The 23,015-nt window shown below is 37.5% G+C and overlaps 1 protein-coding gene across 1 annotated transcript; it reads left to right on the top strand.

Annotated features, from left to right (window-relative positions):
* Nucleotides 1–102: 102 nt before the first annotated feature.
* TRIM23 (tripartite motif containing 23) lies at nt 103–23,015 on the top strand. Its single transcript, XM_064735842.1, has 11 exons — nt 103–275; nt 930–1,092; nt 8,868–8,989; nt 9,844–10,122; nt 10,736–10,918; nt 11,460–11,675; nt 12,724–12,858; nt 17,686–17,815; nt 17,918–18,028; nt 19,448–19,572; nt 19,917–23,015. Exons 1-11 carry the CDS (start codon nt 186–188, stop codon nt 20,094–20,096), a joined length of 1,734 nt encoding a protein of 577 aa, XP_064591912.1. The 5' UTR covers nt 103–185; the 3' UTR covers nt 20,097–23,015.

Raw genomic sequence — 23,015 nt, 5'->3', positions numbered from 1 at the left:
GCACGGCTGCCTCCTCCGCCGGCCGGTGCTCCTGTGGGGCACGCTGGGAGTCGTAGTTTTTTACATCTCACTAGTTTTGCAGTTCTGCAGGGCGGCGCCTGCGCCCGCCGGGGTGGTGCCTGAGGTGTCGGCAGCTCCCCGCTTCTTCCTGCGGGGCCGCTCCGCTCCGCCCCGCCCTCCCCGAGATGGCGGCCCTGGCTGTAAACAAGGCCGGGGCGGAGGGTGGCCGCGGGCCTGGCGGTGGCGGTCGCGGCCCGGCGGGCGCCGCAGTGAAGGTGAGGCGGCGGCTCGGCCCAGCTCCTGTGGCGGTGCGGACTGTGCCCGCCCAGGACACGAGGCGGGAGGCCTGTGGTACCTGGGGTGCCGGGCTTATGGACTAGTTTTGGTGGTTTTTTTTCTTTCTCTATGATCATCAGTTGTGCTTTTTGTTATAGCTTGAGATGTTCCGGCCCGCAACTGTTTGCTCGCACTAGCTCAGTGCTGCGTTTACAGCTTGCAAGTTGGCTTACTTGGTGTGACTGACCTCTTTATGAGCATTAGCAGCCAGGGGAAACTCCACCGGCCAACACTCTGCTCTGGCAGGGTCTTGCTGGCTGTTTCCTTTTCCTGCGAGGATGTTTCTTCTGGTTGTGCCTCTTGACCAGTAGGCTTGTCTTGTGGCAGTGTATTAAATGAAGCTGGTAGGAACTAGTGGTGGTCAGGCAGGATGCTGACGAGTTACAATGTTCTGTTTGTGTCTAATTATTTATTTACTTTTTAAAGGTCGGTAGTATGATCGTTATATGTGTGCGTAGAAAGCAAAATTACTGACTCAGCTTATCTACTGTGATTGCACGAACATTTGTAACATAAATTGTTGTATAGCTTTCTGTGTGAAGTTCTGCATTTTAATTAGCTTAAAACCAAAAATGGTCTTTTTTAACTTACAGGTTCTTGAGTGTGGGGTCTGTGAAGATGTATTTTCTCTGCAAGGAGACAAAGTTCCCCGGCTGCTTTTGTGTGGCCATACTGTCTGCCATGACTGTCTTACCCGGCTTCCCCTTCATGGCAAAGCAGTTCGTTGTCCTTTTGACCGACAAGTTACTGAACTAGGTAAGAAAATAGAAGTTTGACATTGTTGAAACTTGCAGTCATGGATATCTAGAAGATAGTGCTTGTCCTAGATTCTTAGTGCTCCACTTAGTGATGGTATTTCCAAGTAATGAATGTGTAGTAAGGAAAAGAAAGAAAAGATGTTGCCTTTATGTTCTTGAACCTGGGCTTGCATGCTTCATACCTGGGCATCTTCTTGTACACCTATATTTACAAAGGGGCTACTCTGTTTAATGGTTCTGTGTAAGGGTTCCTTAAGTATGAGTATTAGTTTCCTATTGTCCTAAACACTAAACCCATGTAATTGAATAGGTAAATTTTTGTCTAACATTTCCCTGAATTCATGATGAAGTGATATAGAGGGAAGGATCAGTGATAACACACCTGGTTTTTACAATGTTAATGGCTTCTATACGTGCATTATTGGTAGTGGCAGGCTATCAACTGGAATTCCCCTACTCTAACAATGTCTGCACATGGTATTTGAAAGGATAAGATAAAGATTTTTTTTCTTAGAGTGAAAGTTTATTTTAGGCAAAAGATGACACGTGCATATAATTTCTTCAGAATAATAATTACCTAGTCCATAGGGGGTTATAGAGAAGACAAGTTATCAGAGGAAGCTGTAACAAAAAGAACTTGTTAATAGAACTGGCTCCAGCAGTTTTGAATAACACTGGAGGAAAAAGGAGCCTATTGAAAGGAGAATCTTTAGCAAAGGATATCTCTGATCTCTTAAACCGTGAAAGAATTGTTTAAGTATCAAATTCACTTGACTGTGAAGTACAAGAATCTGATAGGAATATTAAGGCACTCTGCAGGATGTTTTTGTGAAGGTAGAAATCAGGAAAAGGAATAATCAGTCTTGTATGAAGGAGGGGGCTTTTTTTTGGGCGAGGGAAATGGTAGTGTGAGAATCATGAATGATTGCCATTCTAGTTGAGTGGTTAAGAGTAATGGTTTGACTTCTTATATTTGCCTATGCAGCTGTGCAAGATTTTTTAAACTATGGTTTTAGAGGGAGAATCTTGGAGCACAACACTTGCTCCTGTTGTTATGAAATATTCTTGTCCAAGACCACTGCTTTTTTTCTTGTGATGGGGAACTTGTTGCTTCTTAGTTTTTATTATACACTTTTTCCCAGGCATCTGAAAGGATCCTATCATATTTTTCGGTGTGTTTCATGTTTGATGAAAATAAAGCTTTACAAAAGCATTTACGGATTTTTTTTTAAATCTTTCTGATGAGTTTTTTATGAAATGCTGTGTTATTAAATCTCCAAGTCCCCTACAGTTAGGAAGAAGGATGAAAAGCTTCAGGATCCCTATATATTCAAGAGTTGAGAAATAGAGTTGCATCCTGCTGTTTGACACTAGAAAGAAGAAGGATGCACTGTGATCAGCAGTTGCTCACAAAAGTAGTGGGTAGAAAATCTTAGCCAAACAGCTTGAAAATAAAAATACTTCTGTGAATAAAAGTTTTACCTGGTGATCTGAGGGAGAGGGAGTTCATAGGCACTTCAGTCTTTCCATATGCAACGCCATTAAGACATGCTACTGGTTATAGGATATAAAACTAGGAAGTTTTGTGGAGTGCAGCTCATGGCCGCTCTTTGAGATATCTATGCATTTGCTACCTTTTTCTAATCACCTAGTAGTTGCTGGTAAATTTGCTGCGCTTGTAGTTCTGTTTTGTTCTAGAGCTTAGGAGCAGGGAGGGACAATTCAGGACCCAGAGGAACTTCTCATACTTTTCTGCCCTCTGTTTGAGGATATGAGAACGCTAACTCCGTGTTCACCCTATAGCAATTCTACAATTTAATGAATTTAATGAAATAATGTTCTCCAGTCTCAGAGAGCTGTTTCGTGTCTAAGGACCTCTTGTGTTGAAAGAAAAACTGTAAAATTAGGACATAAAGCTATCTCTGCTGAACACATTTTCTTAATCAGTAACTATGGATTTTATGGAGACTTTTAGTTGGTCTAAAGTAAGCTCTGGTACTTTTTTTCCATTGCTCTTATTACTGAAGGACTTAATACTATATTCATCCGGTGTTTTCCTAGGTAATGTTGGGAGCTTTTTCAAATAAGTACTGGGGGATCTGTATATGGGTAGATCCTTTTTTTGTTTTTTTTTTTGAACTGGACTCAGTTTAAATATACAGAGCTGTCTCTTTCTATATATAACTGTATGTGAAGGCAGGGTTAGAAGTACTTCATGAATCAGGATTTTTGGAAATATGTATTCTGCAACTGAAAATTGAAACGTTGTTTGCATGCTTAGCAAAATTTTCTAGTAGTTCACAGAATCCTGTTACAAGAGAAAACATTTTGTAATGAACAAATAGGACTAAAGTTTACCCAAACCATTCTGCATTGCAGAATAGATAAAACATTGATTTTTTGTTGGGTTTTTTAAGAATTCTTTAATGAAGTTCCCTGTGATTTAATCTTCTAATGGAAAATTTTGAATGAGTATGTACATGCTGAAGGTATGTGAACTGTTGTCTTCAAGTGGATTAACATTTTTCTCAACCAAAAAGGTGCAGTGGAATAGTTTTCAAACTTTTGAAATCGTACATGCTGGAGAGTGTTGATTCAGATAGTTTATATGAGGGAAAATCCAGTAAATAGTGTCTGTAGAAAAAGAGGCTCCTCTCAAAGATTTTCCTTAAAGTATGTTGATCTGGGAGAAAAGGCAAATAATTTCTTGCAAATTGTTTTCTCGAGTCATGTCTTTCACTGGTTATTTTTGGCTGGTGGGTTTTTTTGTTTGTTGGGGTTTTTTGATTGTTTGTTTGTTTCTGTTGGGTTCTGGGTTTTTTAAAATTAATATACAGACCAGAATATTATTAGGAAAAATGCACTTTGGAGATTCTCTCTATCTACCATTACTGCAGAGCTGAAATTATTTTCTATCATTAAAACTTGTTCACAGAGATAGGCAGGTGATGGCATCCTTCATGTAATCCATCTGATTGGTCTTGCTTAGATTTACACATGCCTTTGCTAGCGTTTGAGTGCCAAGCTGAAGCTTAAAAATGCTGTGCAAGAAAATACATTTAAACATTTAGACAAAAGTTGTTCCTTTATCCCTTTCATTATTTATAATACTTTTGCAGTCAAGCTTCATGCTTCTGAAATTGACGTTTGTATTGTTAGCTGGAGTCGGTCTTAATGTCTTTGGTCTGTCACTTTCTCATTCCTGGCTGACACATTTCCTGCTATTCATGTTTTCTTCTTCTTTTGAGATGACAGAATGTGTAATAATTTTTCTAATGGACACAAACATTCTTTGTAGGCACAAGGATGAGATCACTAGACTCTCACATTTGTGATCAAAGCACAATTTGAGGTGAAGTCCAAGAGAGTAAATGGATGTATATACAGAACTCATTGTTTAATGATTTCAAATATGAAATAAACACTTGGTCAATTGTGTTGAGAATGTGTAGGTCAGGTACCTAAAAATTTTATAGGTAGATTTAAAGCAAAAAGGAGGAAAGTCCCATTTGTGCAAATATATAAACTTCATGATAGATAACAGCAAAATGAGACATGACTTTTTTATGAGAAGGCATGCTTGTGACAAGGTAATCCACCTAGTGGACCAGGGGAAGCCAGTTGTGGTCTTTTTGTATTTCAGTGAAGTTTTGGTACTGTCTCTCCCAGTGTCCTGCTGGACGAGATGTCCAGCACACAGCTGGATAAGCAAGCACATCGTGTGATGGGAGAGCAGCTGGTTCATGGGTCAGATACAAGGGGTTGCAGTGAATGGGGTGACATCAGAGTGGTGACCTGTCACTAGATGGGTTCCACGGGGCTCCACCTTAGGCTCTGTGCTCTTCAGCATCTTCGGAAATTATTTGGGGCAGGACTGGGAGGGATACGAAGTTCACAGATGATACAAAACTGGGAGGAGCTGTTGGCTCTGGCTGGGAGGCCCTGCAGAGAGGGCTGGGCAGTCACCAACCACATGAAGTTCAGGAGTAAGGAGAAGGTGCCACGTTATGCACCTGATGTGGGGCAGCCCTGGATGTACAGACAGATGGGAATGAGAGGCTGGAGAGCAGTGCCATGGAAAGGGCCCTGAGCAAGCTGATGGCAAGCTGAACATGAGCCAGCAGTGCCCTGGCAGCCAGGAGGGCCACCCGTGTCCTGTGGGGCATCAGGGACAGCATCAGCAGCCGGGCAAGGGAGGGATTGTCCTGCTCTGCTCTGCTCTGCACCGGGGCAGCCTCACCTGCAGCGCTGGGGGCACTTTGGGTGCTGCAGTGTGAGAAGGACAGCACTGGAGAGTGTCCAGCGAGGGCATGGAGGGGTGAAGGGCACTGAGGGGAAGCAGGATGAGGAGTGGCTGAGGACACTTGGTCTGTTCAGCCTGGAGGAGACTGAGGGGAGACACCATTGCAGTCACAACTTCCTCCTGAGGGGAAGAGGAGGGGCAGGCACTGATCTCTGCTGTGTGGTGAGCAGTGACAGGACTGAGGGAATGGCCTCAAGCTGTGTCAGGGGGGTTTAGGTTAAATATTAGAAAAAGGTTCCTCACCCAGATAGTGGCTGGGCACTGGAACAGGCTCCTCAGGGAAGTGGTCACAGCACCAAGTCTGCCAGGATTCAGGAAGTGTTCGGAGGATGCTCTCAGGCAAACAGTGTGGTCATTGGGAATGGCCTGTGCAGGGCCAGGAGTTGGACTCGGTGATCCTTGTGGGTCTCTTCCAACTCAAGATTATTCCATGGTTCTGTGTTTTATAGGATGCTAGCTGGTTATAAATTCTGTTTCAGTAAATTAAAAGTTAGCATGTAAGCTTCACTTGTTTTTTAGCTGTGCCAAGATGGACGTTATACAATTGCTTGTACTTGTATTATCAAATCCCATGATAGTAGAAGATGATAATAGAAAGAATGTAAGAGCGATGTATCTTTGTTTCTCGTGACATCTTAGAGTTATGGCCAAAAAAACAACTACATAATAGCTACTCACTTATCTTTTCTGATCTTCTTGGTAACAATTCAGTAAATTAGTTTTGTTTTGACTTTCTCTTCACTGCTAGACATGGAACAGAACTAATATGATTAAATCAATTACAGTGTTGTAAACTGAGAAGAGTACTTCTCAGTTTCTAGGGTTTTTGTAATAAACACTAAAACCTGTGAAAGAAAAGACTTTTTGTAAGAAACTCAGTAATGACTGAGTAGCTTGTTCCTCTTGCAGCCTTACCCAGTGTTTGCCTGAAGGCTAAGACAATGTTTGCTTAAAGGCTAGGAACTATAATCTCTTACTTAAACCTACTTAAGTAGGTTTATCCTTTTGGTACATGTACATCCATTTATACTGGGCTATTAATGGCTATCTGGATTAGTGGCTAATCTGAAAATAGAAGGTGCGTGTTAGTATTAGCCATTATATTGCTGTGTTGTTAATGTGACTATTTTGTGTGCTGTAGAAACTGAAGGTTGTGCACAGTTAGTTTGCTGTGGGAAAGTGCTAAACACCCTAGAAGGGAACCACATAGCTACTTTCCAGTGCTTTGTTTTCTGAGAGTTAGTCTGTCTAGATACCTATTTAGCAAATCCAGACTGTTTAGAAACTGTTTTGATGTAAATTAAATTCTAAAAGTATATATATAGTGCTCTGTATTTCTTCAGCTGGTAATAAGAGGTGACTCGATCTTACTAGGAGTGCTCAACCTAAAAAATTACTGAGCTCTGAGGTCAGAATATATCAAAGCAGATGACTTTGCTGGTGCTTAGTGTAATTTTGGAGGGACAGAACATACCTTCTGTAAACTCCTTCAAGATCTGTGATAAATAAAAGTTAAAATATTTTGTTTGTTTGTTTGCAGCTTATTTTGTGGAGTGCACTGATCTTAGATTGGATGTTGGCAATGTAGTGCCTCTCTGGAGCAGGGAAGGCTTCCACCATGGAACTGATAAATGCAGAGGTCCCTGACTTTAAAAGCACAGACTTTTTAAAGCATCTGGCTTTATATCTAACTTCAGTTAGATAGCACTAGTTACTGACTAGTGCTTCCATAGGCCCATTTCTGCAAGCAGCAAATGCATGGTCTTTACTGGTAAACATATTTTTTTAAAAAAGGTTATCAGTGTTGTTTATACCCATTGAGAGTGTTGGAGCATAAAATAGTTAAAAATGCTCCCATTTATTGCTATAGGAAAACAGTATAATCCATTTATTGCCTTTCATCTGTGAGGCACATAAATTCTCAGTGACCAAATTTGGAACAGAGTATTACAGTCTATAGTCTGTGAGGAAGATGAACTAGGGAAAAAAGGTTTCATGAAGTTGAAGTTGAAGCTACATAAAGCAGTGTGGTTACCAGCTGGGTATTTCTCATAACTGTATAGTTGTTGTCTGTCTGGTCATTTAGAACTGCACCCATTCTAATGATAAATCAGAGTCTGTGGAGTGTTTGATAAATGCCCATATTGAAGAAATAAAACTTCATGTCTGTAAAAGATCAGTGAGATGACTCTGCATTCCAGAAGGATGAAGGGCACATACAAGACTGCCACTGGGCAGCATACTTTAGGAGTCAGGAAACAACATGAAACAATTTTAGGGGTTAGGAAACAACATGAAACAACTGGACAATTCAAGTAGTCTGGGCTCTCTGGGAAAACACATGGGAATACTGTTTCCTTGAGTTCCTGTAGATAGCTGATGTGTCATGTGCACAAACTGAAACGCAGAAGTTTTGTCTGCATATAAGGAAACAGTTTTGACTGTAAGAGGAACCAGGCTGTGCTGCATGTTGCCCAGAGAGGCGATAGCATCTCCCTCCTTTTTCAGAAGATGCCTGGTGTGGTGCTGGGCACCCAGCTCTAGGTGACCTAGGCAAGGTGATGAAGAGGACCCTCCCAACGTCACAATTTTGTGGTTTTGTTATGGTTAAAAAGTAATGATCCAGTGCTCAAAGATGATGCTTGATCTCATGAGCCACCTTTTCCTTGCAATAGAGAAAATGTCATTAAATTTATGACAGTTGCACTAGAAAAGAGTCAAGGGATGGCAATTCCTTGAAGAAGCAACTGCTAGGATTCTCATATGCGATGTGGCCAATATGGTTACCATTTAGCAGCAGTTATTGGGATGCTGTTCTGATTTTCTTCTCATCTCATTGCTTCATGTTAACTTCTACGAAATAAGGATCATGCAGGAGTAGACATGGGTTTCTGCTTTGCTCTAGGGAGTATAAGTGATCTTCCGTTTTATCAAATAGTGTAGCACCTTGGGTTTTGTTTCTGCATATTGTTTTAACTCTTACTTAGATTTTGCTGGCATGAGATCTGCAATTGGTGTTGCATCTTGTGATACAGGGAATAAGGCTTCCCAGTAGGGAATTCTTCATGGCTTCCATTAGCAGGGTAGAAATGTTCACTATACCTCTGAAAACAATAATTTTTATAATACACAGTGTTTGTGTGTTCCTTGTATTCTTTAGTTGTTAGCCATTGCAGATTATTTTACAAGTATTTTTACTAAGTTTCTCTAAATTTTTAATAATCTTGGCATCTTTTGATAGGGAAGATCTGCATAAATATTAAATAGCTCAATGATCAAAGGAAGGAAGAAGATGGAGTGAGCTTGCAGAAAAACTGATAGCTGTATCTCACTTGGTTAATATTAGTGTAGTTGATATGCTCTTAATATTTGTCCGAAACTCAGCTGTGGTTTGTGGAATTTCTCAAAATTATGTATGCTTGAACTTTTTCTTCCTCTCCTCTCCTTTGTTTACTCTTCATCAAAAATAGGAGATTCTGGTGTCTGGGGATTGAAAAAGAACTTTGCTTTGTTGGAACTCTTGGAACGGTTGCAGAATGGACCTGCTGGGCAGTATGGGACAGCTGAAGAAGGCATTGGTCTATCTGGAGAGGTACTGAGTTTAAAAAAAAAACAAACCAAAAAACCAAACAAACAAAAAAAAGTTTCATTTTTCTAGAAGTTATCTCTAAATAGGAAAAAGATTGAAAATTAGTTCTTTGCCAAATTTCACCAGTAATACTGTTCTTTTCTTCCAGTATCTAGTATTAAGGATTCAGTTAATTGTTCATAATTAAATGCTAGTTGTACTTGACTAAAGCAAGAATAAACTAAAGAAAATAAACTGGTATTAATAAACATGCATACTATTTCACCCCCTTTTTATGCCTTTAGGGCTTTTAGAAAAGGTTACTTATTTTGATGTATTAGTTTTAGTCATATAAGCACAGTTTTCTGAAACTCCTCAGAAATTCTTCCTAAAGACTTCAGCTGTTGTCAGTAGTTGCCTTTTATAATAATTTCATTATATCATGTGGTACTTCATTACCAAAAGTAGCTGCTTTTATCATTTCAGTATTAACCGCTGGTGTGCCACATATCTTGCATATTCTAGATGTAGATAACTTTCCTAAGTGCATATTTGACTGTTGGTGTTCTGTTTTCCTGTAAGTAATTTTCTGGTCTGTAATAACTGCTTTGGAGGAAGTTCCCAGAGCCAGATTTATTTTTTCCTCCAAACTTTTACAATTTGCACTGAAGCTTGGACTTATAAAATTACTGAACACTTTAAACTTACGTTTTCAAAAAGGTTATTGAAAATTTATAATCAAGTTTCAAAGTAGTCCAAGTATTTATTAGTGTATAACTTTTAAACAAAGACTGTATTGTTGACAAGTCTTCTAATCTTTCTTCCATTTTTGGGATTAAATGTTAACCACTTGAGTTTTGCTTGGTTTTCGTTGTTAGAGTATCATTCGTTGCGATGAAGATGAAGCCCATGTTGCATCTGTGTATTGCACTGTTTGTGCCACTCACCTGTGTGCAGACTGCTCGCAGCTTACTCATTCTACTAAGACTCTGGCGAAGCACAGGCGTGTACCTCTAGCTGATAAGCCTCATGAGAAGACGATGTGCTCCCAACACCAAGTGCATGCCATTGAGTTTGTTTGTTTAGAAGAAGGTTGTCAGGCGAGTCCTCTCATGTGTTGTGTCTGCAAAGAATATGGGAAGCATCAAGGTCACAAGGTACTGCTAGTAGTTAATTTCTAGTCATACCAGGGGGTAACTTGCATAATTATTTATCCAAATAAAGTAAAAAAGGTTGTCAAGAAAGGAGGATAGATTCTTGATGTGTTCATCCCATTCTTTAGTTTTCCCTTTGTGTCAGACAGTTGCCATGGTAAAATAAAGGGAAAAAAAAATCTAAGAACTCAATGAGTTACTAATGTGAATATGTATATGTGAAGAAGGACAGTCCCTTTATCTGCCGCTTTTCTGAAGTTTTCATGACATTGACATTGGGCCATCATTTCGAAAGCTGTTTTCATAATGTAGACACTACATACACACCATATCACTGGTGCTCTTCTTTTTTTATAATAAATTATGATAAACAGTCAAGTTTTTGTTTACTTCTGTAATTGCTAGATGTATGAGCTAGTTTCAGCATAATCTGTAAGTCCTGATTGCTTTTTTAAATTGCAAGATGGTTTTCAGTTTTTACTTGGCTATACTATATGTATGTGTAAAATATATGCCCATATACTTGCACATGAGTATTAAATATGTACTAAAATACAAAAGATTATTAAGGAAGATAATTATGATTTATGTTTGATATGTTGCTTTTAATTAATAGCATTCTGTCTTGGAACCAGAAGCAAACCAGATTCGTGCATCCATTTTAGACATGGCTCACTGTATCAGAACTTTCACAGAAGAAATCTCGGATTATTCCAGAAAATTAGTTGGAATTGTTCAGCATATAGAAGGAGGAGAACAAATTGTTGAAGATGGAGTTGGAATGGCCCATACTGAACATGTATGCTTTTAAAAAAATTTTATTTCCCCCACATGCACAGATTATTGGCTTTTCTGTAATAACTGGATAAAGACTTTCTTTGGAAATTATGCGTAGGTTTTGAAGGGCAAGATTTTAGGGTCTTCTATCTAGCACGTCAGTACTGAGGCTTACATCAGCAGATAGATGGGAACTTGGTGTTACTATGTTTTTAGGCTATATGGAAATGTGGAGGCAGTGGAAAAAGTTGTTTGACTCCTAGTGTACAGACTGTATATGTTCTCAGGTGGTATAATACTATTGAGGCTTTTTTCCCTGGTGAGGCTTTTTTCATTTTTGGTGAGGTGTTTATACATGCAAATGAGCTATGTGATTATAGGAGTAACTTCTAAAAGTGTTTTGGTATTATTCAGGAAGTCTTATCAGCCCTAACTGGGACATGAATTGTGATGTGGCCAGGCAAATGTGAAAATAAATTAGAATCTGGGATAAAATTTAAAGTTTGCTCCTGGAATCAACTGGTGTCCTTAAACTGTTGAATCTCCTTTCTGCAACACTCTAGGTACCAGGAACTGCAGAGAATGCTCGCTCATGTGTCAGAGCCTATTTTTCTGATCTTCATGAAACCCTTTGTCGTCAGGAAGAAATGGCTCTTAGCGTTGTTGATGCTCATGTGAGAGAGAAGTTGATTTGGCTTAGGCAACAGCAAGAAGATATGACCATTCTCCTGTCACAGGTTTCAACAGCTTGCCTTCACTGTGAAAAGACTTTGCAACAGGTAGGTTGGCAAGAGAGCTGTAGCATATGGCAAAACACATGCAAGTACAAGTTAATTTTAGACTATAAAAAAGAGATGTATAGTATTCTGCATTATTTTCTTATAAGATTAAATCAGTCATGGTCTAACATGAGATATAAGTATTCATTACAAGGGAGTGTTAGCCAAAGATAGTCAGTCCAAAAGCGTAGAGTCCTCCAGTTACTGGAAACCCTGTGGCATGATTTTTCTGATATTTGTGAGGTTAGTGGGAAGGCAAGACAAGACTGAAGCAAAAAAAAAAAAACCTACAGAACGTATTGGAAGGATTTTATAGTTACACTTGTGACATTGGTAATTCTACATCTTAAATGAATGAAGAAAGTGGCTGTGTGTGAATTTTTCATTGGTCCCTTATTAATTCACTGTAATGATAGGAAAAAGTAAATAGTGTGTGTAGCAAATAGTAAACTGAATGTGAGAAGCTACTTCACGAATGTGTTATTTGTACTTCTTTTTTCCAGATTTGTTTAGAGCTTTTGTTTGGTTGTGCAGTCAGGTTTAACTCTCTGAATCCTGAGAGGGGGTATGCTAATATGTTCCTATTAAGTGTGTTGCCATATATTGCAAAACAGTTGCTCTGTTCCATCTGTTTATATGATATGTGAAAAATAGAAATGTTCTTTATATGTTACATTGATATTATTGTTTCTTATAATTTGTATTACTCCTAGGTGGCTCATAAAGAAAGTTTGTTAGTTTTTTCATAAACCTGCAGAACAACTTAACATCTATTAGTGTTAAGGAAAACTGTTAAGATATTCATATTTGTGTTGCAATTTTAAGTAAATCTATTTTGTAAATGTTATTTCTTGTAAATGTAATAAATTTTTACAAAAATTATTTACAAAATTACATTTTTTGTAAATGTATTTCTTGTAATTTCTTGAAGTAGTGTATTTCTATTTAAAAAGTCTTCATTCTAGCAATGATGTTTATATTATATTTGGGGTATTTTAAAGTAAATTACTAAAGGAAAGGCATGCTTTTGTTTTCTTTGTATCTTTAGGACGACTGCAGAGTAGTGTTGGCCAAACAGGAAATTACAAGATTGCTAGAGACATTACAGAAACAGCAGCAGCAGTTTACAGAACTTGCAGATCATGTACAGCTGGATGCTAGCATACCTGTCACTTTTACAAAGGTATTATTAATCTCATGGAAGTACAGTTACCCACTTTATGAAGTCCCAAATCTAATGTAAAATAAAGCAGGAATAATTGATGTACATTATTATGCTGTATTTGTTGCAACAAGTTGAGGCAATTCAGTATCAGTTAGAGCCACATTGTCTTATCACATGATGAATGCAATCTGGTATTTGAGCAACAAACCACGTGCTGCTGTAACAAGGGTGGGAAATGTTCTTTTGTCATTGACCATATCAGTAACTTTGTTTGAACATGAGCTGTTTTCTTTTAAAGAAGTTGGATAGCATTTCGGAGTTCTAGAAACATCTTTTTTTGATTATTTCCTGGAGATTGCTCACCTGTTTTAAATTGAATACTACTAATATAACGTTCAGTTTATAATATTAAAAAAATATATTTGTCAGTTTATTAAACAGTCATTTGTTTTACAGTTGCTTCGTATTCACTCACAGCTTAGCTAATACATTATTAATCTTCTAAGTAGTTTTGGGTTTTATTGCTTCAATATAATTTCACTACCACTTTCATTAAAAGGGATTAAATTATTCAAAGTTTGATAATGTTACTTCTATTTGGTGTATTTATATGGTATTTATTATTTATAATGTTTTCCTCATAGGAAAGTAAGTAAGTTTGAAACTCAAGGAACAAATACTTTGATGTATGGGGTTTTTTTGCATCTGAATGGGTGAAAGAGGAAGAGGATCTATTGTGGCTGAGACAAAAATGAGAATTTAACTGTAGCTGTTGAAACATTTACTGTAAGAAATGAATGCTTCCATAGAGATTCTATGTCAGTTCTTGCAGACTTAGGAAATGAAATTTCTTCAAAATCATTCATTTTGTAACCTCAGTATATTTGAATTTCCATGTTAATGCAGCATTTTCACGTCTGCCTGTCTCTTTCCTATTTAGCAGAGAACAAAGCTCGTAGGGCCAAGGAAACCTCTTCTGCAAACCCTCATTATTCCATGAATGAAGCAGTAATCACAATTCACAGATGAAGAATTGTGAGTCAGAGGGGCATTTTGAATATTTGAAAGCTGTGGCTTTCAGAGCACTTTGTCAGACTTGGAAAATTTTGGTTGTTAATTTCTGAGCGTTTGGAAAGAGAATGATAGGAGCTAGCTAAGGTGTTAAAGGAGGCCTAAAATAGGCTTGGGGGACCCAGAAGACTTAGTTTTATCTTGTAACAATTTGTATTTTTGTCTTCTGAAGGTTAATTTCTGAACTTCAAAGGTGCTAAAGCAAGTGTCATTTTTCAGAAAAACGGCAGCAGCCATGAAAAAAGAAGTTGAAAGTAATTCCTGTAACCTCTTACTTTTTGTTTCCTCACATCTCATAAAGCTTAATGTTCTCTTTCTTAACAATGTGTTTTTAGATTACTGTTATGCTGATGGCCCCTATTGTGACTTGCAGTGAGGTTTGTTGTACATATCTGGACCTGGCAGCAGATATCAGGCAGAAATAAAATCTTCAGACAAAAAACTGTAAAACTGTTACTATATTACTGGAAAGGTCTCTCTCCCAAGCTGGCATGCACTGAAGGCTGCATCCATTATAAAATGTAAAAAAGCATTTCAGACAGTACCAGATCAGAGGAACATTTAATATCAAATGAAAGTTGTGGAGGTTTGAGGAGGGGAGGGAGAAGTCCTTTTCATTCTTGAAAATGAGTAAATTTTACCTATATTTTGTTTCACTGATGACACAAGAAAACAGTCATAGTGCCATTTCCTCTTTCTAAACCAGCTAGGGAAATGCCAGATACAAAGCTCTGAAGGGAGGATTTGGAGAATTCTCCTTGCCCAGGATTGTGATCCTTATTTAAAGATAGTTTTCTGTTAAATGAGTGCAGTGGCTTTAGAACTTTATATATAAGAAATGCATGTGGTCATCATGAATATGCATATGTGCATGTTGCACATATGTGCATGCTGCAGAGAGAGAAAACTATTAAGGAAGCAGTGCCTGAGACTGACAGATAAATTCCCATTATGATGTTAAACTAACTCTGGGCAACTAACCCTTACCAACATCAAGACTATCTGAGAAGGACGTGTTCTCTCAGAGAGAAAGCTCTTTAAGGAACCATTAAGGAAACCTGTACAGAGGGCTTTTGTCTCATCAAATTTCTTGAAAGAGGTCAAGGATAAAAAAGTGAAGAGATCATAGTTGTGCATTTTTCTTCTGCACTGAGATTTAATAAAACAAGTTTTGCTTAAACAGGAGTCTAAGGTTACCTGTTTTTAAGTATGCCATCAAGTTATGCACCTGCCAGAAATACAGACACAAAGGATGTTTATTTGTCATTTTTTAAGAAACATTTTAGTTAAAGGTGCTGATACAATTGACAGTGAGAGACTTCTTTCATGTCAGTTTGTAGCTATGATCGTGAATAGTCCATTATTACTGACTCATATTGCAGATGCTACACACAGTTTTCTACATAGCAACTTTGCTTGCAATGTTTTTTGAAGTGACAGAACTACTTGTGCAAAAAGTGGAAATTTGGCGTCCATCACATTTTGATTCCTTCTGAGAGAATACGAACATGCTGAGAACAGCCTGTTTTCATTCCAGACCTTGGAGAAGGCAAACTGCAGCAGGATGGCTAAATTTGACAGCCTCACTCATCTCCTTCATTTCCCTGATGATTTAAGTGGTACTGCCTCTGCCCTCCAGCCATGGGAGCTGTCAGGTGACCAGTACATCTGGTGGTGCTGTGAGAGGACTGGGTCACTGTTAGCAAGCTCTGCCCATAGCCAGGGCACTGCCTTCTGCAAGAAACCTGTGAGCTGAGCAGCTCTATCCAGAGCTGCTGCTTTTCCTTCTTCCTTTCAGGTGCAGAGAAGAATTGGGGAGGTCCACTGCCAGAAACTCTGGATAAAATCAGAACTAAAGTTTGAGTGCGAAAAGAGTGCTGGAGACATGGCATTTTTAGACTCTTCAGACCCTTCTGCATACTTCTTTTTGTTTTTTCTTTCTCTGCACCTTGTCAAAAATCTGCCCACAAGTTCTTCTTTTCCAGAATGAGATAACCCATTCTGATAATCATGTTGTGTTGCAGTGTTGTCACTGAATTTCAGCTCTGATTCCAAATATCTAGAAATTGGACAAAAATTTATTCTAAAGCAGTTAAGTCTCAATGTTTCATTTTCCAAATCTCAAGTAGTCTTTTGGTTGTGGAGCATATGCCTTTTGTAATAGTAGTACTGAACCTGCTGAGCTTATCCAAGCTCATTTCACAGATTCACATAAAGTAATTAATTTATTTCATACTGAAAAGGTAGTCTGTGGAGTTCTATGATAAGGACCATCTGGGCCCATTTAGGTTTCAAGCAGCAAGCAGACAATTTCATAGTTGAATAAGGCATCAAGATCTGCTGGTTGAAGAAACCTCACAGTTGGCTTAGGAAATTCACATGAGCTGCAAGCTCTTAAGCACAGGGAAGTTATTTAGGACAGTTATCATCACGATGTACCTTCCTTATTTCTTATTTTTTATTTTCTTATTTCAGGTCCATCTTTGCCTAGTTTCAGAGAGCATATTTGATGAGATGAACCTTTGATCTGGCTTTTACACTTATAGTCATGATGTTGCTGACTTTTGCATTGTGGCAATTGCACAATTATATTTAATTTTTTTTTTAGGAAGCAGTTTCTCAAGGTATTTTTATTCTTTTCCAGGATTGTGATAGCATGAGGTCATTGAATTGCATTGATTATTCTGAAAGTATGCTACTTCTCTGATAACAGAAGGGAGAAAACAGTTGCTTGTCATGATGACAATATATCCAGATACATAATGGATCCTCTGTGTGTATCTATGTGTATATGGAAAGATAAATAGTTAGATATATCACATCATGTGATATAGATGTTTAAATGTCCTGCAACACTGTCAACCTGTTGGTCTTTTACCAAGAGATGATGTAGCATTTTTGCACTCGGTAGTGTTTCTTCTGTGAGAAGAAATAAGAGGCTGTGTGGAGCAGGCACAGTGCTGTCTGGATTTTGCTACATAGTTCTGGTGATTGAAACCCTGGTGTTGCATCAAGATAGCAGTTCTAAGTACTTCAAAATGTGTTTCAGAAATATATACTAATCTCAGCCTATGTGTTTATTCTAGAATTTATGCTTTGCCATTTGATCATGTTGTCAGTGTCATCTTCATCTCCTCAGCAATAGCTTGGTGTAAACTACAAATAGGGAAGTTGATTCTTATTTCTTGTCTGCAAGCAAGACCTGGGGGATTTTGTTTGCTTTTCTCTACTACTTCAGATTACTGCTTAGTGCTAGTAATGTTGTTGTTGTTGCAAAGGATTGGAAGAGGCTTAGGGTGAAGAGATAAAGCTGTGGAACCTGCAGCAAGGAAGTAGTTGTCTAGGTAGAGGCATTAATAAAGTGGGGGAAAAAAAGAGTTTCCTCAGTCAGAGGTCAGTGAACTCTAATTAATTGCCGTAAAAAAAAATTCTTCCCGTGGTGTCAGCCAAGAATCATGAAAGAATTTGAAATTTTATCAAATACAGACATACTGTCATGAAACTGGCTTTCTAAAAGATATGTTGTAACTCAGATCAAGTAAAAATTACAGGTTCACTACAGACATCATTGGATATTTTTATTTCTATTATTGGATATTTTTGTTTCTATTTATTTCTGTTATTGCTGGGAGTGCTTATGCATTGTACTTTTGGAGACCATCCATTAAGTTACTTTAGAAATGGTGACAAAATACATGTTATGAAAATAAGGGTTTTCTAGATTGAATTTCCAAAATTTGCTCTTATTAATACATAATATTCTGTTTCTTCCAGGACAACAGGGTACATATTGGACCAAAAATGGAAATTCGGGTTGTTACTTTAGGATTAGATGGAGCTGGCAAAACAACTATTTTGTTTAAGTTAAAGCAAGATGAATTCATGCAGCCAATTCCAACCATAGGTTAGTAGCTATGACTTAAATGTAATGACTTTTATCTACTAATTTTGGTTGTTTTATGTTCATACAGAGCAGGATTGTAAAATTTATATATTTTTATTCCAGGTTTTAACGTTGAAACAGTAGAATACAAGAATTTAAAGTTTACTATATGGGATGTAGGAGGAAAGCACAAATTGAGGCCTTTGTGGAAACATTATTATCTCAATACGCAAGGTAATACTGATACAGCTCTTAAAATGTATTTTGTCTTCTAGTTTGTGTTTCAAAGCCAGACAGATTATTAATAGAAATAATTTATGACAGTAGAAAGTTGTTCATCTAATGCAAAGTACAGCTGTTAGATTCATGAGCTAATAAATTTTAATCCAGTTGGTCAGGATGTCTACTGGATGATAAAGGTACATTCTCTATAAATCCATCAGACAGTTCATGGAGCCAAACCAAATTAGAACCTCTGTTAAATTGGTTCTAGCTGACAACAGACAAGGTACAGCGTCCCAAAGTCTGCATAGTGAGAAGCAGTACTTGCCAGGTATGGAATATAAATAGCACTTGAAAATACTCAGCTTTTAGGAGCCTTTAGATAGCAGCTTAAAAAATTCTACCAAGTTCTGTAACTTCTGACTTGCTATTGCAGTGTAGTATCTGATTATAGACTAGATTATTGAGTCTGAAAGCATTGATGAACTTAAAAATTTGTGTTGTTGTTTTGTAAATCCTCCATAGGTTTTTCCCAGTTCAGACAGAAGTTCCTCTTGATTGATTCATTCACAATTATCTAAAATACTTAGGAATTACAAACACCAGCTTATGTGCTCTGCTTTGTGCCTTATTTCAGCCTTAAACACAAACTTTAACATTTTAAATTACTCATTTTTTCAAACTTTTAAAAGTTGTATTTTGGGTTTGCTGTTGTCCTCTTAAAACATACTGTGTGAAATAGCATGGAATCATGCCTGCCTTGGAACTGCATGTTGGAAAGAAAGATAAGCAGTTACCCTGGTACATATCTGCAGTAGGTTATTTTTAGTTTTGGTGTTGGGGTTTTTCTCATCGCAAACCCCTTGATTTTAAATTCTGTCCTCTAGCTCTGCCCCCTTGACTCCCCAGTCTTTCTGCCATCTTAGTTACTCTCTAGTGAATAGTAAAATCTAACGCTGCTATGTCGGGTCGTTGGCCATCTTTTTTGGATTTTATAGTCTGTAGTTGAAGCAAGCTGTGCTGATTTGGCTGAACCTGTGAATATTACAGTCCATTAAGGGAAACTGAGACAGCCATACGGGAGTTAATGGAGTATAAATGGATCAAGAAATGGTTTAAACTGAGATTCTTACTCCTCGCATAGTAAATCTGGTTTTAGACCTAAGTAGTTACAATATCATGGCCTTTATATTAGACTAGGGAAAAAGAATTAGAGATTCTTTCATTGTTTTAGGATGAATTCTAGACTTCTGTTTAAAATACAGAAATATTTAAGGAATTTCTCAGTTGTCCTGGATTTAAAAGTGAAGCTGTGTACTGAGGAACTTTATCACATAGAAAGCTTCTAGAAAAAGGAATGGTGTAAGTTAAAAGCTAATTTTGCAGTTTATATGTGAATGTGTGTAAAACATTTCTCTTCTTCTTTCATAGCGGTGGTGTTTGTGGTTGATAGCAGCCACAGAGACAGGGTCAGTGAAGCGTACAGTGAACTTGCAAAATTATTAACAGAGAAGGAATTGCGGGATGCCTTGCTCTTGATCTTTGCTAATAAACAGGTACTTGTGATTTGGTTTTACTCTCCTTTCCTCAGCTTGTCTATCCAATTCCAACCTTCTGAACCCTCTGCTGTGGGTAGAGAGTGCTAATGTGGAAAGATAAAATGGAGATATTTTCCTTGTGTGTAATGTGTAATGCTGGTCGAGTAAGTGTTGGTGCTAAGCATACTTAGTAGATGTATGTATCAGGGTTTTTTTTATGGTAGCAAGTAGTAAATGCTTAACTGTTTGATTTGTCTTTTGTGTTTGAAGAGTTGTTATGTGATCTGTAGCTTCAGTCTAAGCCCATGAAATAGCTTCAAATATAATACAGATGAATAATTGAGTTTTTGATTCTCTTGCAGGATGTAGCAGGTGCTCTTCCAGTGGAAGAAATCACAGAACTGTTGAGTCTCCACAAACTCTGCTGTGGCCGTAGCTGGTATATTCAGGGTTGTGATGCCCGAAGTGGTACAGGACTTTATGAAGGTTTGGACTGGCTTTCAAGGCAGCTAGTGGCTGCTGGTGTCTTGGATGTGGCTTAACTTGACATCAGCTGCAATTTGATGTTGTAGTTCATGGTTTTGTTTTGTTTGCACGATTTAGAGTGTTGGCACCAGGTCTGCTCCCTGAAGAGGGGACTTCATTTAAGTTGGTGGTTACAAAAAAATATAACCTTTCATCCTAGATTGGGTAATTGGTTCAGTAAACTTGTGTCATTATAGTGATTTTGAAAGTTGATACATCTACATTTAGTGGATAATGGAAGAGTGTTACAAGGATGCCTTGAAATTACTTCTGAGATATTGTTAAAATTTAATTTTTTCCCTGATAAAATACGCATTGGATTTCATGTAATAGATATAATGCAGTTACAGTAGTTAATTAGTATTATAAGAATTCTGAGTAGTTTAGAAATACTTTCCCATGAAGCTATTCCAACATCCATCTCAAGTTTATTAGAATAGCCAGCTCTATAAGTTAGAGATAAGTGGTGCTACTCTTTAATATCAAAAGAATCCATTAATACAAAGGTGGCATTGAAACTTACATGCAGCTACACCATGCAAAGAAAATGTTTCCCTTATTATTTATTAACCTCCTTGTTTGTTACAGGAAGGCAGCATAACTGCACAAAGGAAATTCAGAATTGGAGAAAAGTATTGCAGAGCTAAGGGGCTTTGGCATTACTTAGCCACTTGTTTTATATCTTGGGGCAGGGGTTAGTTGGGTTTTTCACACTGAATTATTTATGGACATACTATGGTGATACTGAGGTGAAAGTGTTTTGTGCATACTTGGGAACATAATCTGTTTTTAGAGATTAAGTTTATTCCTGAAGAAGTCAAAATAAATTTAAAAAAACCAACTTCTTAAAGAAGTACAGTGGTGTAATGTCAGTCCAGCTATGTGCTTTTATGTAGAAGTCATGATTCCAGAATAAGGGAGTGGCCTTAAAATATTCAATAACACAATGTAAAACCAGTGAACACTAATTGTAAGTCTTTAGAAGAGTAGATGGTAAAATGTGATATAAATCTTCTATAATTAGATTTTCAGTTTTTACTGTATCTTCTACATGAAATTGTCACCAATGCCTCTATTTTTGAAGATTACTGATTCACAAACCCATGAAATATGGGTGTAGTGCTGTTTAAATTTAGAGAAGGTTGCAATGACCCAGTGATATCGTTTTTTCAGCTGGACATGCAACTTCGTGAACAATTTTATCTGTCTGGTATGCACACCAGAATCTTCTTCCCTTTTCTCTAAGTCCATGGCCACTGCCAGTTGAAGCAGCTATGCCACAGACTCTCTTCCTGTTGGTAGAGAAGCTACAACGACTCTGAGCAGTAGATCAAAATTCTGTGTCATAACTTTTCTTACTGGAGTAGAGGTGAGTCAGGAGAACTAGATAGTGCAAGTGAACAGTGTTTTTTCACAGACATGGAGATATTTTTGCCATGCTGAAAAGTGTTTACATGTGAGACCTCTGAACCTCGCCTAGTAAAGAAAGTGTTTTCCATTGTCTGTGGCTTTGCTTTCATTGTATTATTAGAAATTTTATGTTATTTTCCTGCTACATACCTTAGGTAAAGCCAAGAATGTGTAAACGAATAATTTAGTACATTTGCACTTTTCTTCTAGAGGAAGCAGTTAATGTAACTACTTCCTTATTACGACACTTGTAGTATTCTTCTTACTTAAATTTCAGGTAAATTATGTTAAATGCAGCTTCAGATTCAGCAAGTCTAATGACATGAATAATACCTGAAGGAACACTAAGCTTTAAAGTAGTTTAATGTTTGTGAAGTGGTCTTCAGTGCCTACACATGTACAGGTACTGAGACAGAGTATTTAGTCTTTATTTAGACAAGGTGATAAAATTGGAAACAGTTTATAATGGAGTGAAAAGTGGGGTTTTTGCACATACCAAACTTAAAATTGTTCTTCCTTCCCAGCCTGTAACTTCTTGCACAGTACACAGATGGTGGCTGTGATTTGAGCATCTGCTTAGCCTGTGCTGCAGAGCAACCCCTGACCTAGTTAGGGCTGACTGTCCCTTCACAGCTCTTTTTGAAATATGAGCAAGTTCTGCTAAGTATGGTAGATATCTTTTCCTGTAATATTTTTAACAGAAGACATGCATTCTTTAGAGGAATCTTGATTTAGTTTCATTTTAGCTGGCTTAGGCTTCAGTTACACATGCTGCTCAGTATAGTTCTAATTCAAAATGTTCAAGGTGACTAGTTGGTATTTTAAATAACATTAAATTTGAGAGGAGAGGAAAAATTCTCACTCATGCATATTTTCAAGTACAAGTGATTGCTTGTGACACATGGAATGCTACCATGAAAGTGTTTTTAAATTGAATTTATTTAAGATGACTTGAAGTAAATGTGAAAGTGTTGCATATGTCTGTGAACTCTTCAGTGTAGAGTACACTAAGAGGTTTATTCGTATTATACATTAATACAACATATAAATGGCTTTAGTTATAAATTTAAGCTTGTTTCATCAGTTTTACTGAACTTTAGTTTTTAGTGTACTGACTTATGGAATATGTAATTGGAATATTTCTTGAACTAGAACTCACTAAAGCATTGCTGACTGTTTAGAAAGACTGAATTAACTTTTCAAAGGATCTTGATGTAATTTCAAAACTGAGTAAATGCAACATACAGTGACTGTGTTGTAGCTTTCTTTAAAGAACCTAATTTCAAAAATAGTATGTCTGTGCTAACTGAACAGTCATGTTTTATCACTGTTTCTGTATTCTATCTTCAAAATTACCATGGACTATGAGGGTCTGGTTCTGAGAGTGTTGAGTAGATGTGGATCTTACGTAAAGATTTCTTTAAAGAAAGAGCTCTTTTAGTAGAAGAAATTAGTGAACTGCTGCAATTTGCATTGCTCAGAAAATAATGTCTTTTCAATAAAATATGTAAAACCTTGAGAACTAA

Source organism: Zonotrichia leucophrys, chromosome Z (assembly GCF_028769735.1).
Source record: "Zonotrichia leucophrys gambelii isolate GWCS_2022_RI chromosome Z, RI_Zleu_2.0, whole genome shotgun sequence".
Lineage (NCBI taxonomy): Eukaryota > Metazoa > Chordata > Aves > Passeriformes > Passerellidae > Zonotrichia > Zonotrichia leucophrys.
The sequence above is the reverse complement of the archived record's forward strand: the minus strand, read 5'-3'. Positions and strand labels throughout refer to the sequence as shown.

Excerpts from the sequence above, each read along its gene's own strand:
- TRIM23 (XM_064735842.1), top strand. The coding sequence starts at position 186 with ATGGCGGCCCTGGCTGTAAACAAGGCCGGGGCGGAGGGTGGCCGCGGG. Across the intron at positions 276-929 it reads CGGCGGGCGCCGCAGTGAAG|GTTCTTGAGTGTGGGGTCTG; the intron begins GTGAGGCGGCGG and ends TTTAACTTACAG. Across the intron at positions 19,573-19,916 it reads TGATCTTTGCTAATAAACAG|GATGTAGCAGGTGCTCTTCC; the intron begins GTACTTGTGATT and ends ATTCTCTTGCAG.